Source organism: Temnothorax longispinosus, chromosome 1 (assembly GCF_030848805.1).
Source record: "Temnothorax longispinosus isolate EJ_2023e chromosome 1, Tlon_JGU_v1, whole genome shotgun sequence".
Taxonomy (NCBI): domain Eukaryota; kingdom Metazoa; phylum Arthropoda; class Insecta; order Hymenoptera; family Formicidae; genus Temnothorax; species Temnothorax longispinosus.
The window spans coordinates 14,877,867-14,900,446 of record NC_092358.1 but is presented as its reverse complement, the minus strand read 5'-3'; the positions used below and the strand labels follow the sequence as shown (position 1 = coordinate 14,900,446).

The window sequence follows — 22,580 nt, the reverse complement described above, 5'->3', positions numbered from 1 at the left end:
ATAAGTAAGTAATTTCCGACCCTCACCGATGTAATCGATTAATTTGTCTCCGGTCACTCTCTCCTTTCTTCGCAGCATCATTTCGCTCCTGGCACTTCCCTGACCGAGAATCACGTCTTCCAGTCGCAATCTTTTAGTGCTTTCTTGCCTTTGTACTCGAAAGCTGCGGTGGCGATATTCAGTACTTGCAGCAAGCTCAAAATACATGTCGCGCTGAGTTCGGAACACCACTGTGCTAGAGCGGTTCGTTCTAATCCCTTCAGCACCCATAAGGTACACATTAATACATGTCGAGTAGCTTCGGAACTCAGAGATACACGGCACTGATTGCCCGCGGTGTCCGCCGACATTCCGCCAGTAATAGCTAATGCTACCGATTGCGTGATCGATCCGGATTCATCCGGATAAACGCTTTTGTCTTTGGAGTCTCAATGATAAAGCTGGGGTAAGGCATCCATCAAGTTACTAAGTAACGGCAGATATAGCGCGGCAACCCTAGCCTTCGCCGCAGGATCGGAATATCGCGGATCAGCATCGTGGCAGCTCATAAGATGTCGGACAGTCCCAATAGCTTTATTCTGTAGCATCGGATTTTGTATCTCCAAGGTGTTTGCCAGATCGGACAGAACAATGCCAACCAGAAAGTGTTGCTGCCTGAATTCTTGACTGAGTTCCGAAAACCGGGCTCTATCCCCAGGCACGAGAGTGAATATCAGACTGCCTGAACTGCCTGTCAATGGACTGGGCGATGCCGGAGCCGATCCCGACGTATAACCAGTGCCAAAGGGAAGATTCAATGCTACATAGTGCTCGTGCGAGCACACCGTTCTCACGAGATCGAGTTTCAGAGCGAATAACGTTGCGGAGTCGGGAATATGCATTGACGCATCCGACAGCGAGCAACAGGCGGCGCGAACGAGCGACAGCACGAATCCTCTGTCCATCACGGATAGCAGGTCGGATAAGAAATTGCCAAGGCTCGATATCAAGTTGGACGCCACGCGGATTTCCTTGCCGCAGCGCGATATCACCTCGGACGTTAACGCAGCGGTGAGCGTCGCGACATCGTCGCAGAACTGCGGTGAGAATCTAATTTTTCGCAGTGCCTCCAAGGACGCCATCTCAGACAGCGTGACAACCATCGAGCGCATTATCAGCTCCAGGAAGAACCAGGAATGAGTTATCGCCAGTTCGCGTGCCTGACCGGTGGATACAACCCAGTGCAAGGCAAGTTCCTCGTGTAGAAGTCTTCTGGTGGGATGATTGTTGATCGAGGGGGATTCCTGTCGCATCGACGCGGTTCTGTCCAATCCCCGCGAGTGGATTTCCATCTCCAGATCTTCCAGAGGCAGATCGGGATTGCTCTGTGCTCGCACGACGCCCCCGTTGTGAGTCATGCTCGGCAAAGAGCATTAATACGCGATGTAGGTGGCCAATAGCGCGTGTCTTCCATGCGCGTCTAATTGACCATCCGGTAAATTGGTGATATTTCGTACGAGCAGTCCCAGAGCCTCGAAGATGGTGGCGGCAACGTTCAACGATTGAGACGGTAATGTTGGCGGTCGCACTAGAAGACACAGTAATTGATCCAGTAATTGTGGAAGTGATCGCACCAAGGCGGAATGTGAGGCACGCGCTAATTCGAGAAGAGCTGATTTTAATTCTGATTCCATGCCCGCTTCGCCGATACGAGGCGGAACTTGACCGGTTTCCAAAAAGCCGCATAATGATAAAAATCTGTAATATGAAAATTATTAAAAAAATTATTACATATCTTTTTATTCGTTTTTTATTCCCACAAAGGAAAAAAATAATACATTATTACCTGTCAATATATTTGTCTTGCGGATGAACGCTGGAAACAGGCTCCAATATAACAGTGAAGACCCCTCGATGAGCATCCACCCATCGAGTGCCTGGCAAAAGAACATCGGGTGCAATGTAGGAATAATTTGCGGGTGGCCGATCTAGCATAGCAGGCAAACTGAATTCGCCTGATTGGAGATGACCATCTCTTAGAAGCAGTAGCCACTACAAATAAAATTTTACTATTTAGTTCATCAATAAAATTACCAAGTCCTAATTTTATTAATTACTGATTGAAATTTACTGTATATGCGACCGCCATTTCGACGTTTGGTTGCTCTGCTTTCTTCTGGCAACTAATATGATAGAAAGTGAACAATAAGTGATGTTTTGCACTTAAATCCGCGGGTAGTCTCATCTTGATTTCGTCGTAAAAATTCGGATTCTTGTTGTGGTATGATACGGAAGTAAAATATTCGTGCGTCGTCTCAGGACACGATGATCTGCCGAAGATAGCTGTAAGCGCGTCGGCTTCTTGCTCACCTCCCATAAGCTGAATTCTTACAGCGATATTACGGGCTGAGCCAGTTCTGGAGCTGAAGTTTGCTTCCTACGCATAATAAAATATAATTTCTCATGTCGTAGAATTAATAAGAAATAATTGATCGTACAATTTTATTCGATATGCACCTTGGGTAAAAAGTTAATTTTTAAACTTTTAACCCAAAGATTAATGTGATAGGTTAATGAGTCACTTATGTATTTTACATAACCTTAAAGAGTAGCGCGCCCAAAGTTAATTAATTAACTTTTTACTCGACTTTAACCCGACATAACCTGTCAAACCGTTAAACTTTAACTTATTTGAATACCCCTTATATGCCAGTTTTCCAAAGAAGACTGCATACCGTGGAAGAAAATCCTGATATACTACTACTACCGCTCTTGGATAAATTACGAGAATAGGAAGTAGAAGTGGCATTTCACCCAGAAATAATTGCATGCTGCATTAGTGCATTTAAAAGGACATTAATAAAAACAATAGGAAAATAAGAAAATAATGATTAATATTCAGTTGCGAGAGTAGCTCGGAAATCGAGCAGAAAAAGTATAAACATGAGTATGAATAACGAGATATCGGGATGAGAATGTGTACTTGTTATATCGAGCAATTACTTACGTTAATTTGAATTCATTGAGAACGGGACTGTGAATCAAAATCGCCAGCAAGAATCCATTGTCTTTCAAAACCTTCCTCGAGGCTCGAGCCTTGACGTGAATCCTTTGATTTGAGTTCTTCTTCTTCTTCTTCTTACTTTTTATTGGCTCCTGCCGCTTTTCAGCGGACAATACGGCCAGATTTGCCACTGTTTGTTTAACAAAGCTTGAATCACTGATCGCGTAGCGAAGTCTGAGTGGAAATTGTGATTGCATCAGCAATCTTCAAAAATTTATTCAGGACAAACACGTCCGAACACGTGCACGACAAGCGCGATTCTTTGACTTGAGAGTTGACTGACGCTTTCGATGCTAGGTCCCTCGGATGATTATTACCTAAACTAGCGACTTGATCGCTCTTCTCAGGATTCTTACCGTCATATGATATACGATTTTAACATTTTATAGAATTACCGACAATTAATTTAATTTAATTCATAGTTTATTTTTTCTATTAATTACATTTTTTTTATTATTTATTCAACATATAACTTTTAGGAAACAAAATTTATTTTTGTTACTTTTTTACACACAATTTTTTATGTCTGCATTAATCATGGAATTTCTATACTAGAAGTTTACGTTTCAATTTATTTCAAGACAATGTTTAATTTCATTGTCCTTCTCATTCAAGTATTACAGGGAGATAATTCTGACTCTGCAGATATGTTAAAAAATTCTATATTATTAACTACCCTACTTTTTCAATAATTTAATTATTTAATGGAAGTTCTTCTAATAGCCATTGTATGTCTTTTTAATTTAAAATCCGCGGGTTTTAGTTTGATGGAAGAGTGGGGGTCACCCAGCTCATCCATCGAAAATCATCGAGGAGCTGGGTGACCCCCACTACCGACAAAATTGAAGCATTTTAAGAGTTTCGTCACTTTCCGTGTAATGTCGGGCTCTTTCGTCAATTTGTCGCCCGCCTACATTTCCCCACCTTCGTTCGACTGTCCAATCGCAAGGCTTCCGCTAAGTCACCCGAGGTTTGTCCGAGACTTTCTGAACGGGGGTTTTGATGAGTTTGGTAAGTTGGGTGACTTTCTGAACGCACCCTAACGTTCACGTTGACGGGGAAGAGCAGCATCCTCGCGGAGCACTATTTTCCCGCCGTGGATCTGAGCGACGGTGACTACGAGCTCGGTCTAACGTGTTTTGAGACTTATCACACGATTCCGAACGTGAATTCTTTGAACAATAAATTTTATTTCGACGAGGATGACACGGAAATTACGATTCCCGAGGGATCATACGAGATACGAGCCATACATGAGTTTTTGAAACGCGAAATTTCACGAAAACGCCCGCGACGCGTAAATCGTTCCAACGATGATCGTACGTCGGTCGCGAATATCGCGCGAGAGGCGACCGCTCGCGCGAACGGCTACGAAGACGAGGCCGCGGAATACCCGATAGTGCTCCGCGCAAATTACAATACGATGAAGAGCGAGATCAAGTGCGCTTTCAGAGTGAACTTTAACAAACCGAACAACGTTGGATCGCTGCTGGGATTCTCGTCGAAGCGTATATTGCAACCGAGACAGTGGCACGAATCGGACGCGTCGATTAATATTATCAACGTAAACATTATCCGCGTGGAGTGCAACGTGACCGCGGGTGCGTACAGCAACGGCAAACGTGTTCACACGATACACGAATTTTCACCGAGCGTACCACCGGGATATAAGATATCGGAAACGCCGGCGCACACAGATCATTTACCTGCCGATCATCGCGCGAAGCGTTACGGATCTAACGATACGCGTCACGGATCAAGACGGACGATTGCTCGGTTTTCGATGAGGAGAGATCACCGTCAGATTGCACGTACGACGGTTACAGCGATAACGCGCGACGTGTGACATGCTCGTGTTGAACGACTCGAAGCACGCGACAGATAAGAATATCTTTACGACTGCGACGATCGACGATATCATCAAATCGACATTCGGTAGCGTTAAAACAGAGACGAAAACAGAGACGAGAAAGAAGCTCAACGCATCGAACGTTAAATTTTTACCATCTCTGGGATTCGCGGTACGAAACATCTGAACGATGACTGAAATTCTTAACATCGGAGGCGAGCCGGTCTTTGACGATCGCATCGTCAAGATCGAGACTCACACGTACAACCCGTACGCCAACACAACGTTCGAATATAGCGACGAGATACGAATACCTATACAACAGCAGGATCTGTATACGTTGCCGTGCGAAAGTTTTCTCTACGTCGAAGGAACATTGACGGTGACCAGAGCAGCCGGCCAAGCCGATAACGTGGTATTGGGGAATAATTGCGTCGCGTTCATGTTCGATGAAATTCGATACGAGCTCGACGGTGTGGAGATTGATCACTGCAGAAACGTAGGAATAATCAGCACGCTCAAGAACTACGTTACGGTATCGTCCGACAGAAGCGTGATCCTGCGAAACGCGGGCTGGGAACCACATAATAACGCGAACGGATACTTCAATTTCTGCGTACCGCTCAACCTGTTACTGGGATTTTGCGAAGATTACAAACGCGTGGTGATCAACGCTCGTCACGAATTAATCTTGATACAATCGCGCACCGACAACAATTGTCTGTTGGGAAGTCTCGCGTTGGAGCCTACTGTCAAACTACTCAAGATACAGTGGCGAATGCCTCACGTGGTATTGAGCGAGGTCAACAAGCTGTCGATGCTGCGCGCCTTGGAAAACGGACGATATCTAAGTATGGGTTTCCGTTCGTGGGATCTGTACGAGTATCCCCTGTTGCAAAACACGACCAAGCACTCGTGGGCCATTAAGACCGCGACTCAGCTCGAGAAACCGCGATACGTCGTCTTCGCTCTGCAAACGGGTCGGAAGAACGTCATGTCTGCGGACACGAGCCGATTCGACGACTGCAAATTGACCAACGTGAAACTCTACCTAAACTCGGAAGTCTATCCGTACGAAGATTTGAATTTAGACTTTGGTAAACACAGATGGGCGATTCTGTACGATATGTACGCGCGTTTTTGCAAGGGCTATTACGGATACGAATATCTCGAGCCGAGTCTCACCGTTTCAACTTTTCTACGTAACGGCCCGTTCGTGATCATCGATTGCTCTCGACAAAACGAATCCGTCAAAAACGCCACCGTGGATGTCAGACTAGAATTTGATTGCATGGAGATCGTACCGCCGAATACCTCCGCGTACTGTCTCATCATACACGATCGCGTGATCGAGTACAATCCGTTGACCAACGTAGTGCGCAAAATAGTCTGAGTGTTCGCGGCAACGTCGACGAAAATTTTTTCTTTCTTTAACTCCCAATACAAATTTATGAGAGGGGAAAAAGAGGGGAGCAGGATATAAAAATCAGAGTGTCGCGAAACGCGCGTCATTCCTCTCGATTCACGCATCGAAGAAAGAGAGATATTTCTTCATGTCCGCACCAACGTTCGTCGACCTGCAAGGTTTCGTCGTCGGGATGAAATTTGTCGTGAAGGAGGTGGCGGTGCTGAGAAACGGGGCTGATTGCGCGTTACAGAAACATTAATTTCCCCCTCCTTCATCATATTTTTGGAAGGGTTATAGTGGGTGCTGTCGCGTATACTCGATTAATTTTATACGACTAGTCTCGTATCGGCTGCTTGTGCGAACGGTCCGCTTCTCATAACCGAGAGAAAAAATGTATTCCGTTGGAGGAAGCAACGGTGGCAACAGTAGACGTATGAATTATTACGTGCTGATTCCCGATGTTGAAACTCCAACGTGTGAAAACAAGTAAGTTTTGTATAATTTATAGAGCTTTATATTTTTTTAATATCTTTTTTGCGAATTGGATTATTTTGAAAGTAATCTCATTATTTTTTTCTACAGCATTTCGTTGGAGCGTCGCGCAGTTCGTATACTAGGCAGACGATACGCATTGACACCAACAGCTTATAAATATTTGGATATTGGGATCAACGTGGGACCTATGTCCTCTGTGGATATACATATTGGCGATAACCGAGGCAATCGGATAATTCTGCCTCATGCAACGTGGGTAACGTTCGTCGAAAGACGTGCAGATATTCAGCGACTCGTGCAGTCACCAGGGCCATCATCGCTTGCGCTTCGAGATCTGGAACTCGTTAAAATACGTGACGCAGATATTGTAAAATTGACATCGTGCGCCACCAGCTTGTACATGAAACCGTCAACCGTATTCTTCTTGTTCGAATTATAACATTGCATCGAGAATGTGTATTTTCAACTATGCCAAAATGTTCATGGCGTAAGTGAAAAATTTAAACAATTTGTAACCATTTTACGTCAAAATTGTATAACCGATAAATGTGATGCAGTTAGAATCTTGCGTGAATTTTATGATAAGAGTTCAATTATTGATTGTGAACTGTTGGCGTATGCTGCAGATAATATTGTACATGATGCATTACATGAAAAATAAATGTATATTAAAATGCATATCACTGTATCTAAAATTATCTTTCCTTCTCCCAATTATTTATTATAAAGGAAAGAAACGCGAGCGAAGGGGCGCGAGCGAGAAATGACGCGAACGAAGAGACGCGAGCGACAGAAAACGCGTTCACATGTGTCGATGCTCCGTCGAACTTTTGCCTGCCATTGTAGTGCGAGACATATTTCATTTTAATTTCTTTTCGTTGGAAGGGGCTGTCCGTTTTTAAACTGTTACCATTTCTTTCTCTGGTGACATTTTACCCCGCTTCGTTCTGCAACCGTCGTAGAATTCAGTCTTGTTGAATCTGCGAAAGCAAACGCGTTCGGACAACTGACCGAAAGAAGTTATTATTAAAATGGTTCGCGCGCAAGATCGCATAATCGAAATTACATATCCCGCCGATGGGGTAAGTATGGTGATTCGCGAGTGACAGAGTATAGTGACATAATATAGTTTTTTAAAATATGTTTTTTCTGTTTAGCGGATGCAGCTAAATATAGAGGTGCTGATGGATGAGCGGTGGGTGCGGATTCGCATCCCGCGGGAACACGTGAGTTTTATTTTTTTGTGCGTGCGCGCGCGTTTTGAGAAAAAGTAATATTTTTTATATATTGATTTTACAGCTGAGGATGAGTTATGTGATACCGGGCTTTATTAATATTGAATATATGCGTTGGATCCAAGATGAGAGGCGTGCTCGCAGAGAATGGTACGACTGTCAAATCGATTCGTACTCGTTGCGAAGACTCTTCGGAGAAGATACCTCGTCGGAGGAGGAAAATGAAATCTGGTAAGATAATCGCTTTTTCAATAAAAAATATTGAATTTTTTATTAATCATATTAATAATATTATTGCATTTGTGTGTTTCAGGTGAAGATCCTCCAGATATATTACACTTATAAATTTTTTAATTTTTATGTTACAAATTTTCTTGAAATAAACAAAAAATTAAAGAATAAGCGCCAATTATAATATTTATTTATTTCCCTTCCTTCTCCCTTCCTTAGATAGTTTAAAATAAAGAAAAACATTTTTCGTCAAATTTTAGCCGAAAGACAATCGAGTTAAGATGTTTACAGAGAGATTATTTTTAATTGTTAAATTATAAAAAGATTTTTTGCAATGTGTTTGATTGATTACTCTAACATGCTTTTTACAACATTGTAATTTGCCTGGTCGCAAAATGTATAATTAATAAAAGATATAATAATTTGTGTTACTGCGTATAGTTTGGGAGGGATTAACAAAATGCATGTCGTCAGTGCAAAATGTATAATTTTTATTATTATGTAAATATTAACAATATTCATAAAAAACGTTACACGGATTGAACATCCTTAAAATGGTCATAATAATAAACTAAAACTTTGTAAAACTTTGGTTTTTTAAACTACGAGTAATAAAACAGAGATTGTTTAATTTTTATACTTTGATTTATATTCCGTGTATTTAAAATTTTTAATGTGCGACATAATTCATCGTTTCATAATATGAGACAGAGGTCAATCGTGTAAATTATTCATGCTGTTAGACATGTTTGAGAGAGAGAACGCGCGCGAGAGAGAACGCAAAGGGGGACGGGAGCGAGCGAGAGACTGCGCGCGAGAGAGAACGCGAACGGGGGACGGGAGCGAGAGAAAAACTGCGCGCAAGAGAGAACGCGAACGAGAAGACGGTCCTTTTCGAGAGGAAGACAAAGAAAAGAAGGAAAGAAAGAAATAACGCGCGACGTCATAACCGAATGGCGCCGCAAAAGTGAACCTGTGACCCACATGTTCACAAAAAAAAAACCTCAATAAATTGCCCTAAAAGACATGTCTGAAGAGGACATTGCGGCGGTAGACATGCACAGCGGGGGTCTCCGAGACTCCCAGGCCAACTTTCTTTTCCGGCGTTTTATTGTTTCCCTTTTTTTTTACCCCGTATATCTCGGAGTTTTTTTTAGAAATTTTCTTAAAATAAATAAATATTAAATAATTATCTATTCCCTTTCTTAGATAGTTCTCCTAGACAGAAAAATAAAGAGGAGAGACCGCGACGGTTAAATCGCATAAAATTTTTGGTCGAGTACCTACGTCGCGCGACCATCGATGCTCGGCCATCCGCAGTGCGAGATGATATTCGTTTATAAATTCTGTCATCGACGTTCGTCGATACCCATAGAAATTGAGTCGCGTTGCTGCGTCTCTTATGCCGTCTAGTGTTTATAAAATCTAGCTGCATGTCATCAGCGCTCGCCTTTGTAATGCGCGACGCCATAGCCGAATGGCGCCGCAAAACACCAATAAGCGGCACTTCCTACGAAGAAAAGTGAAAAGGACCGCGGTGTCACGCTAGTCACAGGTCGTAAATTATAGCCGCCTGCCATAGGCGCTCGCTCACATTTGAAGAGTGTGAAATAACATCTGTTTATAAATACTATCGGCCGAACATCGACGCGAGGCGGCATTTGTTTATCGAACATGCCCCGACGCGCTCGCCTGATCCCCCCCATCCCCCCTAACCCTATGCCAGGCAGATCATCCACCACCCTCTTCCCCCCCACCATATGGTGAGAACGCAGACCACCCGCCACCCCTCCCCCCACGGAGGACGGCGGTGCTAGAGTCCCCCCCCGGCAGACCCCTCGGCCGCGAGTCCTTCCCCCGCCCCTCACCCCCCCTCAGATCCCTGATATAGAATTCTCTGACTCTTCCTACTTACACGCTTGAAAAGGACCGAATTTTGCGGTCGAAACGTAGCGTTTTTTGAATAATAAAATTGCCAGTTTGGTCGAACACAACTCCTGTGCTGATTGTTAATTATTTACTGGTGACTCAAGTTCTCGGTTTTGTTTTTAAGTTAATACTTTTTATATACACAAGAAATTGTAATTTAATTAATTAATGATTTTAACTTCTAAATTGTAAAATCATTAAGCGATATGATAGTGTATCGCATCTGATCGCATCTAGTGTAGAAAGAAGCACGCGACAGTCAAGCCGCTAATATGCGTATTTCGTCTGCGAGGCTGACGACGCGCCGGTTCAAGAAAGAAAGAGAAAGAGCATAGCATGTTTGCTCTCTCTAGCTGGCCGAGCGCTGAGCGCACATGTACACGGGGCGCTTGGCTTGTGTGCATCAGCGTCACGTGACGCGATCCTATCCCCTCCACAGCCTATCCCCTCCACAGCCTATCCCCTCCACAGGCTATGTAGCAGAGACCTAAACCTGGGATCTCTGCGCGCGAGCTAAGTGAGAGCGACAAGGAGGGAGTAATATTTTCCCTCTCGCTCGGCACTGCCGAGCGCTGCCGACACACCGATAGACCGAGCGTTGCTCTGTGTGCGTAGTGAAGGGGGAAATTCGCTGCGTCCAGCCTATCCAACTTTCCATCACTGTGAGGTATCTCCTCATCTCGCTCAACCAATAACAACCGTCCGCAAACGCCATTGGCTCGTGCTGATACACTAACGCCTCACGCCGATGAGGTTACCGCAGCGCTCGCATGCGACAGGCGGCGCCAGTTGCCGGGAAAATTAAACGCTTATTCGTTTCTTACAGTTCGGCCAGCCTGAATGACATTCGACCCGAATGTAATACAATGTTTCTTAACCTCTGAAATACATATCTGATTTCGCAACACTTAAATGGTTAAATTTGCACTTTTATTTTATTACATACGTTGCACTGCAAAGAAACTAGTTATAATTATTAAACTTCGGAACATAAAATATATAAATCGCTCAAAAGGCAAAACGCAATATAATCTTATACTAATTTTAACGCAATTAAATTTAATCGTGAGTCGGAACATTTGTTATTTCCGTAGAATTACCGGGATTAATCGCTTTAATCCACGGTTTCAGACGATCTGGTGACAATATTGAATTATAAGGACGTGATGTAATATTAAAACCGGGAACATTTTCCACCACATAACGATTTTTATTTAGTGCTTTTGCCATTCGATAAGGACCCTTATAAGAAGGTTTTAGTTTTTTGACCTCGCCAGGTTTAACAGTTGTATCGTGTATCATCACCAAGTCGCCTGGATTGTATTCGGTCGGTTTCTTATGTGATTTGTCATAATATAATTTATTATAATTTTTAATGGTTTCGGTAGAATCTAATGCCGCCTCGCGGACTGAGTCGCGATAAGTTTCAAAGTTAAACTCAATCTTAGCCAGCTGATTAAGATAATCTACTAATTTGGCATCTGCATGACTCCGCTGGTCATATCCTAGGAGTAGTTTCGAGGGAGAACTTTTAAGTGATGAGTGATGTGTATTATTAATTACGTACTGGACTGTGCTCAGGCTATCCTTCCATTTACGAGGGTCTTCGACTAATTTTCTTAGAAAAAATTTTAAAAATTTATTTACCCTCTCAACTAAACCGTTTGCCCAAGGGGCTGCTACCGCCACTTTACGATGCTTTATATTTTTTGAATTTATGAATTCGGAAAATTCGTGTGAGGTGAAAGCCGTTCCTCTATCAGACACTACTTGATCGGGGTTACCGAACATCTAAAATAAATTATCGAAATTTTTTATTATCTCCTTTGAATTGGTAATCTTGACTGGGAATAACCAGGTGAATCGCGTATATGCGTCTACGATCAAAAGGATATGTTTAAAACCGCCGGTTGATTCTATTAGTGGACCGTAATGATCCGTATGCAAGATCTGAAAAGGAGCTGAAGGAACATCTGTTACTTGTAATTCACTTTCACTGGAATTTACCGATAAGTTTGACATTAAACACACTAGACAATTTTCAATGTAATCTCGAACTCTCGAACTCTCTTACGCAAAGACGGGAACCAATAATTGACCAAAATACCCTGAACAGTTTTTTCTATGCCACAGTGCGCCATGTCATCATGGTGAACGCGTATTACATTATTAATCATCGACTCTGGTATCACGAAGCGTGGTTTGTCAGTATTTTTTTAATAAACTAACCCTTCGATAAGTTCAAACTTGTTGTTTTCCGCGAATTCTAATTCCTCGGCTATGCCTTTAAGCCTATCATCCGCTAACTGCTTGTACTCAAGCTCTCTTTCAATTGGCATTGAATCCACATACGCCACTATTCGACTAAGGGCATCCATGTGTGCCATTTTTTCACCAGCGCGATGAACAATTTGGAAATCATAGTTTTGTATGCGCAATGTCCATCGAGTAATTCTTGGGTTTAAATGTGCCTTATTGACTGCGTGCTTGACAATCTGTTACCACCGTGAATTTCAATCCGTAAATGTAAATATGAAATTTTTCTATGGCTTTTACAATAGCTAACATCTCTAGTTCGAAGCTATGGTAATTAGCTTCGGCTTTATTTGTCGCATGGCTAAAATAAGCCACCGGAGCGAACACACCGTTATCCTGTTTCTGCATCAAAATTGCAGCTATTGCTATATGACTTGCATCAGTATGCAGTTGGGTTTCTGCATTCATGTCATAAAGTCTTAATACCGGATAGGAAATTAAATTATTTTTCAAATTCTCGAAAGCTTGTCTACATTCTTCGCTAAAAACGAACTTTTCGGATTTACGTAAAAGATTGGTCAAGGGCTTCGCCTTGGAAGCATAATTTTGAATGAACCTTCTGAAATAATTGGTTAAACCCAAAAATCGTTGGATATCTAAGAGTTTCTTCGAGATAGGAAACCTTTAAATTATTTCCGTATGCCTTTTGCTAAGAGTTATGCCATCGGCTGATATAATATATCCCGAAAATTTAATTTTTAATTTCAGAAATTGACATTTATCAAAATTAACCTCAAAACGGTATTGTTTTAGCTCCATGAGCACCCGTTTAATTATCTCTCTTTTACGTCCTAAACATAAGGCCGAAAATGTTTCACGGCATAAATTAAAGCTAATAATTCTCTTTCTGTAGACGAATATCTTGTTTCTGCATCATTTAAAACTCTTGATGCATAAGCTATGGGTAGATCGCTTCTTATTTTGCCTTGACTTAATATTGCACCAATGGCGTATCCTGATGCGTCAGTAGTTATAATAAACGGTTCATTAAAATTAGGATATTGCAAAATTGGTTCTGAGCACAAAGCGTGTCTCAATTTATCAAATGCTTCTTGCTGTTCTTGTTTCCATTCAAATGCAATAGATTGTTTCGTTAAATCCGAAAGAGGTTTAGCAATTTTAGAAAAGTTTTTTATGAATCTTCGGTAATATCCTGCAAGACCGAGAAATTGCTTAATATTCTTTCGTGTTTTTGGCGTCGGAAATTCCTTTACAGCACTTACCTTTTTGGGATCGGGTCATACACCATTTTCAGTTATTACGTGTCCAAGGTAAGCAACTTCCTTCTTTAAAAATTCACATTTATCAGGTTGTAAGAATAAATTCGCTTCTTCTAATCGTTTCATTAATCGTTGGAATTTAATCTCGTGTTCCTGAAGCGATTTAGCATATATTACAATATCATCGAGATATACAAATAATTCAATCCCTTGTAAACCTGTTAATACCTGATCCATTAATCTCTGCACGTCTAACCGTTAATTTAGGCGGGAATCGACGGAATGCGGCCGACAGGGGCAATAGCTAGGTTATAGGTGTATAAGTAAGTTTAGGTAAGTATATTGTAATAATTACATATATATATATATATATTTTTTAAACATGAATAAAGGAGCTATCAAAAAAAGTAGAGTTCGGAAATTTCAGACATCATGGTTAGATGAAGCGATCTTTAAAGGATGGTTAGCTTCCCATCCTATTATAAAAGATTATAAAAGATACACATTATGTTCATTGTGTAATAAAGCTATCGTATGCATTAAAACACATTTAATTCTACATTCGCAGTCAGCCTCACATATTAAAAAAACATCTTATCAAAATTTACGTCAAGAAACAGTAGAAAATAGTACAAATTCTCTTTCTCATAAAGATAAAGTGAAACGCGCGGAAATAAAATTCAATGCCTTTCTTGCTGAACATAATGTTCCTATTCAAATCGCGGATCATTTAATTCCCGTAATGGAAGATATGTTTATAGATTCCAAAATTGCATCAGATCTTTCACTCAATCGACATAAATGTAAAAACATTATTACACAAGTAATTAGCGAAACGCGAAGTTGAAGAAACTATTAGTAATTTACAAACGTCAAAATTTTCTATTTTAATAGATAAAAGTACTGATATTACAGATACTAAAACCATGTGTGTTCTTGTCCGATATGTTTCACCAAAAACTAAAAAAGTGATGACACAATTATTAGATTTAGTTCCTTTAGACGCTAGAGATTGTTCTGCTGCAAAGCTTTTCGAAATTGTTAAAAATCTTCTTAAACAAAAACAGATTCCTTTAAAGAATGTTATTAGAATGACAAGTGACAATGCATCTGTAATGGTAGGATGCAATAACTCTTTTATGTCGCGTTTAAAATTTGAAATTCCGGGCTTAGTAACATTAAATTGTATATGTCACTCATCCGCGATTATGGCTAATAAAGCTTGCTATAAATTACCGCAATCATATGAAACTTTAATTCGAGCCGTTGCTTCGTATGTCTCGGGTAGTGCAAAGAGATGCGCAATTTTGGGTGAATTTCAGGAATTTTTTAATGGAAAGAAGCAAAATTTTAAAATTATCAAATACAAGATGGTTAGCTTTATATCATTGTGTAGTCCGGTTACTTAACACAATTGGGAAGCTTTAAAAAATTATTTTCTTTTGGCAGTAGTAGAAGATAAATTAAAATCCGCTGAAACAATTTTGCAACAATTAAATGACTATACGATTAAAGCATATTTATTATTTTTAAAATACGTATTAATCTTTTTAAATAATTTTAATGCCTTTTTCCAATCTCGCGACATTTTAATTCATAAAATATTTGAAAGTAGTCGACAACTAATTATTGATATCGGTAAAAATTTTCTTGTACCACAGGCGTTAAAAGATATAAATAATATTATTTTAGATAATCACATAAAAGATGTCAATGATATATATGTAGGAGCTGAATGCGAAAGCCTTTTACAGACATTATCTTTAGAATGCGCGCAAGGAATTAAAAAAGATTGTTTAAATTTTTATGAAACTTCACTTCTCGCGAAATGTTGAAACGTTTACCATATAATGATGTTATTTTTGAACAATTAATGTTTTTACAGCCAAAAATTGCACTTTACTATGAAGGTAAAACAAAAATTATAGATTTGACTTTACTTGCAACGCGTATAGGATATATTGATATTGAAAAATTAAATTTTGAATGGAAAAATCTACCTTTTATTTATAATGATGTTTAGAAAGCTCAGTTGGAACTTTTAGAAATTAGCGATATGTGGAAACAAATATTTGAATTTGAAGATATTAGCAGAGGAAAAATGTTTCCAAAGGGCCTGGCGGAGTAAGCATGTGAAATCGGCCTTTGATCATACAGAGTTGACATTAATGTCACAAGTTAGTACCAATATGATAAAACTTTCCACCAAATATTATTTAAAAAAATTCATTTTTTTAGAAGTTATGCAGGGAGAAAGTAAAATAAAGAAATGTATTTTTCTCAAAAAACACTTGACCGATCTTGATGAAAAAAATATATGTTATGTAGACTAATAAAACTAATTAACAAAAAAAATGTCCAAAATGTTTGCCAAAAAAAAACCAAAAAAAATATTTGAATTTTTTAATATTTTTTTTAGGGTGATATTTTCGAGGTACCCCTTTGAAATTTTTACGAAAATTTCTCTTAAAGCGTCCACTATAACATATATTTTTTTCAATTTTTTTTAAATGGTGGAACATAGTATGGAAAATCGTAAGCGTCGCGTCACTCCGCCGCACAGTGCAGTGCCATTCCGAGTTGCGGGTGTTCGATGTGACTTTAATAGCACATATGTACCTCTGCAATTAGCCTATAATATGTATACTTTTTAATTTTTATATTTAAAAACTGCAATCTGCAAAACCAGTATATGCTGCATATGTATCAACAACATGTAGCGGCTACAAAGCTAACTGCGTTGTGTGCGCCGCGATTGACTGTAATATGTATCGCCGCCGCTAAGCACTACCACTTACACTTAGGCGCTGCAATTACAAAAATGGGTTTTGGTACTTTTGAATTTTTAATTTCCAGATACTTTTTAATTTTTATAGTTTCCAGAGTTTACCACGTGGAGGTTGCAGTACGGTTTTAAACTCCTTATCGGGGTGCTTTTTTAACGTGAGTCCCCTGGCCTCACTATATTTCCGTAAAATCGAGGTGCTTTTTTAACGTGAGTCCCCTCGCCTCTCACTATATTTCCGTAAAATCGGGATGCTTTTTTAACGTGAGTCCCCTCGCCTCTCACTACGTTTTCGTAAAATCAGGGTGCTTTTTGAATGTAAGACCCCTCGCCTCTCATTACACCCTACACCTACGATTTATTTATTCTTTTTCACTATTATTTTCTATTACTGGAATGTTATTTGTTTTCTTAAACAGATCGCTCAGTATTTCTGCTGGTTTCAAAATTTTCGCTAAATATCTTGCATGAGATAGATAATATATAATTGCAGCAATATGAAAGCAGCATCCAATTGTTCGTAGCCCATTAGCGCATTCACATGCGTAATGTATTACTCCAGAAATTCCTGTGCTGTTAGGTATATACCTTAAAAAACACCGGTATTTTTTGCGAGAAACGTGTCGAGACTGAACTTCAACTTTAAGCACATTTTTCTCACTTTTTACGAATTTGAGATTGAGTTCTCCGTTTTTATCAAACATTTCCGCCAAATAAGATACCGATTGTGACAGTTGGTAAGATCCAGTGAAAAATATTTTTAAATCTTTTTCAGTCATTTCCGGAAAATCTAATAAGTCCTTAGATGTAATACTTTGGAAAGTTTTTGTCGAAACCGACCTTTTTTTCCAGCTTCAATAGCTAAAGTATTTTCGACACTTTTTCGAGTATGCATCCTTTGAACAATTTCGTCAAAAGTGTCTTTATCGGAGTCAAGTCTTTTTCCAAAAGTATTATTTAAAAAAGACGCTATCCTGAAGTAAAGTCCAACGTTAGGCAACAACTTGTTATCAATTTTGTGATCTAGAAGATGATACTTTTGTTTTAATACCCCATGAACAGATTCTATTGCCCAACGAATTTTAGTTACAAACCGAGATTGATTTGATTCTTCTGTCATCAACTGCTTTCGTTTTCTTTTTAAAGCTGGCATCAATACTTTAAATTTTTTTTCTTCCAAATCAGACTTTATATCTCGGAAACCGCGATCAAGAACAAAAGTATCACCTTCTTTTAAGAATTTGGACAAACCATTTGGATCTTTTATGATAATTTTCAAAATGTCCGCATCATTTTGATTTGCGAGAAACGGTCCGACCATATCAACGACATATCCGTCAATCGCATAGATGGTAAAAGGTTTGCATTGAGGTACTTTTTTCTGAACAGAAAAAGACTCTTTGGTACTCAGAGTTAGTACTTTTTTGATGTCGCGCATACGTACCATCGCAAATCAAAATAGTTATTTGTGTAACAAGTGCGGGAAGTTGAGAATTGGACACGGGTGCGGAGTAACGCAGGAACCGAAGGCGAGTGCGTCCACTCCGCACGCGTGTCCAATTCTCAACCCGCACGTGTTACACACACTATTTTATATCACAAGTGCGTCTAAAGTTCAAAAAAGGACTCGCAGGGGGCGAGGGGGGGCGAAACCCCCCCGAGCCCTTAATTCTTTAGAGGAGGAGGACTTGCGGGGGGTTATTTCTCCCAACAAGGGGGGGCGAAGCCCCCCCGAGTCGAAAAGTTGGGCGCAGGCGGGGAGGAGGGCGCGGGGGGGGGGGGAGGGGCTCCGCTCCTATGATAATCCTATGATAAAAGCAACGTTTATTACAGGAGCAAATATGATGTAATAAGAAAGGTGAAACAACATTACGTATGCACAGTAGTCCAATGTCTTGACCAATAAGAATTGGGTCAAAATGCTCGTAGGCTCGAAGCGTCTCCGTTTCGCAGTTGCCTTTGCAGATTAGGTTTTTGCCGGCTCGTAGCTCGAGGGAACGATGCCGGCACGTGCCGGGCTTCCCGACGATTCGCGTTTCGTTCCCGGAAGACGCGATCCCGATGACGGACGGTTTATCGATCGTCCTGGCGTGCGAATCCGCGCGACACACGTGCACACACATATACATCCGCTACGCGACTCCTCGACGATTTCGGGTACACGAGAAATTTTACATTGAGTCGGTCTCGGTTTCTGGCGTTTCTGAGGTTATGTCTGAGTATCGCTGTGGTAATTTGCGTAGACATCTCGCAGCGCACGGAAACACGCGTAGTGTTTCGCGTAGTGCGCCGCAAGATGTCGTTAAGAACATGCGAGTGTGGCGATGCTAGCCACGCTATTGGATGGAGATGTGGCGATGCTAGCCACGCTATTGGATGAAAATCTCCGTCCAATAGCGTGGCTAGCGTCGGATTGAGAAAAGTAAGGAGTGTTGGCAATGCGTCGTGTGGGAAGTACTATTCTAGTGAGATTTCCCGCACACGTGCGTAAATATAGTGAGAAATTTCTCGTGTGTGCAATTGGTTATTTCGTGTACAGATGGCGCGCAAGAAATGGGCCATTTTCGACGCACATGTTATATAAACATGTTTTCTTGGACATCAAACATTTTTTCGCTATTGTGGTAGTATGATTGTTGATAATATCATTTCTATTTAGAGCTTGTAAACCAAAGCGAGTTGGTAAGATGTCCCTTTCAAAAGATTTCATAATACTTCCACAATAATCAGATACTGACTGTTCATATTCTAGTTGAAAGATGGAACTTATCACTTTATTGGAATTACCCGTGCGTAGTTTAAAAAGAAAAACAACTAAAGCTTGAATGACAGAACGCGATTTACTATTTCTTAACGAAGTCATCATATCCTTTAATTCATTAAGATTATCCCATGTCAATCCTGTCAAGACCAGAAGTTGTTTTTCTGAAAAACTACTTTCGCCTATTTGAGATCGAATAATGTGGAATCACACTTGACAGTAAGAGTTTCCATCATTTTGGACAACTCTGCTACACTAAGACTTGATGTGTCTTTTGAAGTGCACTTTCAAAAGACTGAGGTCTTCTTCAAAAAGTCTATTCTTAATTACATGACTTTTACAACATCTGTTGCCAACTGGAATGTATATTTTTCTTTTTAAATATGATTGTATACGAGCTTCCTCACGAATAACAATCAGATCTTTTCTTGAAGAACAAATGCAGCAATAGTTATGAGTAGAGACTGTTATTTGGAGAGGAATTTGAATATATTCGATATCCGAAACGTCTTTTTCAGATTTTACTGCAATTTGAAATGTTGGATCCCTAGTAAACTCAACCTGAAGATCTGTTTCACATTCTGATAATCTGTCGGGGGTTTTTTTAATTTTATAAATAGATAGTCGACATTTATTACATAAAATATCATTAACAGATATAGTTTTATTTAATAAGTTAGAAAAAGAATGTGCTTTTTCTGTACTCCTTACTAGTTTTTTTTACCTCTATTTTTTTTAAGAAAGATGTCGCAACCAGCACATTTTAAGTGCGCGATGGCGCGCTTTAAAGACATCTTATTTATGCAGTCAAAATACACACTAGAAATGATTACGTACAATTCCTATGCACAATATAAAAATAAGACTTAAATACGTAAACACAAGTACATATATATAAAGCAATACTAGCTTTAAGAGACAAAACCCAAGTTCTGTCTGATTCTGTCATACAAAATGAAAAGTATCCGCGACAAAAAACTCCACTCTAAAGAGATCTAATAAAAGATATCAACAGATCTCAGTTACGGCCAAACTTGTTGCTATATAATGTTCCGTGTTATAACCTGCTGTAGCTGATCTTGCCGGCTAGATCTTTAGTGTACCAAACTAAAACCCATTTTTGTAATTGCAGCGCCTAATGCTGGGTCTACAATGCGAGTCTCATAGTCGCAAGAAAGGTCGTTACACCTTTATTTCCGGTCTTAGGACAGTCGTATTCGTAGTCGCTCAAGTTGGTTCAATTCCAACGACCACCTATTCCAAGTCTTCCAACGATTACCCACAATATATAACTGCGACGGACCAGACTAGCGGAAAAATAGTACGAAGAAGGGAAAAAGTTTATGTTTATTATTACGAGTTCCGAGTTTCCTTTTTCATTATTTCCGGTCTTTAGGACAGTCGTATTCGTAGTCGCTCGAGTTGGTTCAATTCCTATTCCAACGACTACCCACAATATATCACTGCGACGGACCAGACTAGCGGAAAAATAGTACGAAGAAGGGAAAAAGGTTATGTTTATTATTACGAGTTCCGAGTTTGCTCTTTTAAAACATGAATATGGAAAATATGGATTTGTATACTGAATATGAATATTTGGAGGAAGATGAAGAGGAGATAAATGAAGAAAATTCAGACTAAGTTCCAACAACCGTCTTGGAAGACATTTATAATATTGATAAAAGACTTCAAGATGACTTGAACCTGATTGCGCTTGTTGAAGGCAATCCTAGACTTTATGCCAAAGGAAAAGCGGGTTACAAAAATGTACAAGAAAAAGAAATGGCATGGGTTTCTATTGGTAAAGCCTTAAATATAAATGGTGAGTGCCAGTTTTTTTGTGTATGCAGGTTATATGTAAGATCATGTCACTGTGAACACATTTTATTGATTTTCCTATAGGATCAGATGCGAAACACAGATGGGATACGCTACGAAATTTCTATAGTCGTTCAAGGGGAGAAATATTGGTGTTAATAGAACAACAAGGACGGTCAGGTTCAGGGAGAGATAATGTGTCATATGAAAAGTTGTTGACACCACAAAGCATGGCTATTCATCGTTTCATGGGTCATCTGTATATTCCACAAAAGTAACTATATATAATTACTGATTTTGACATTTATATTTAATTCTCTGATTTATTTCATTTATTTCATTCATGAAATTCTTTGTTTCCAACTGTACAATTGTTGCCTTATTAATTTAGGAAAATTATGTTATAGGACACTCTCCAATTATACCAAATCTATGCCATCTGCATCATGCACTTCTTCGTCTGGTTCTAAAAATGTACTTCCCCTCAGGCCTGTCTCCAAATCGTTATTGACAAAGCGTCCACGACCTACACCACCTATACCTATTTCAGATTCAGAAGAATCGACAACATCATTAACAGATTCGCCAGACGTTCCTATTTGTAAAGAAAACTTTGTTGACAACATTTCTAAAAGTGAGTGATCAAATCATTTTCCAGAGAAAACTCAACTTTTGATTATAAATGCTCTTAACATTTCTAAAAAAATTTTAGATAAAAAAAGTAATGGTGATCAAGCAAGTGACTGCTCATTTATAGTACCTACTTCAGATATCAAAAAAAGAAAGAAAACAGATGGCGAAATAGAATCTGTGATTAAAGAATCCTCAAAGTCAATAACTGCAGCTTGCTCAGCTTACTCAGCTTCCTTCCAGCAGACACAGAAAAATGCAACTTCCAAGGCAGACACAGAAGAAGATGAAACTTTAATGTCATTCTTGTCACATGGGTTAAAACGTGTGCCTGTAGAACAGAAAATAAGATGCATGATCAAAATATTAGAGGTATTGGAATCATTTCAACAAAAGTGAATAACAAGACTGCGTAGTTATTACGAACAGAAAGCACAAAAATATATTATTTTGTTATAATGTTTTAGAGCTTTATATAAAATATTGCAATTTTAAAATGCAATTTTACTAAAGAATCACATCTGAAAAAGTTTTATTTTTTTTAAACTCGTGATATCAACTGTGATTTTATTTTTTATCATAATTATCGTTTATATTATTTTAAGTAATCATTAGTCTTTCATATGTCACAATATTTTAATTTTAACAGTGATTAACAAATAAATAATAGAAGTCATTGGGCGTGTTCAAAACAAAGCGGCTAGTTTGCTCGACGAGAGATTGAATGTGATTGATTGGATCTACAAGAAAAAATCAATCATGTTCAATCGCTCGGCGAGCAAGATAACTGCTTTGCCATCTTAAACACGCCCATTGTCTCTCATTATATAGTTATGTATGTTTTATCAAAATCATTATTA

The 22,580-nt window shown here is 39.5% G+C and overlaps 1 protein-coding gene and 2 pseudogenes across 1 annotated transcript; 2 read left to right on the top strand and 1 right to left on the bottom strand.

Moving 5' to 3' along the window:
* Positions 1-18: 18 nt before the first annotated feature.
* On the bottom strand, positions 19-4,114 carry LOC139808256 (dedicator of cytokinesis protein 7-like; annotated as a pseudogene).
* Positions 4,115-5,082: 968 nt separating this feature from the next.
* LOC139808197 (uncharacterized) lies at positions 5,083-6,285 on the top strand. Its single transcript, XM_071769949.1, has one exon. The coding sequence runs from the start codon at positions 5,083-5,085 to the stop codon at positions 6,283-6,285; it is 1,203 nt and encodes a 400-aa protein (XP_071626050.1).
* A 14,556-nt stretch (positions 6,286-20,841) lies between these two features.
* Positions 20,842-22,119, top strand: LOC139808059 (uncharacterized; annotated as a pseudogene).
* The last annotated feature ends 461 nt before the right edge of the window (positions 22,120-22,580 follow it).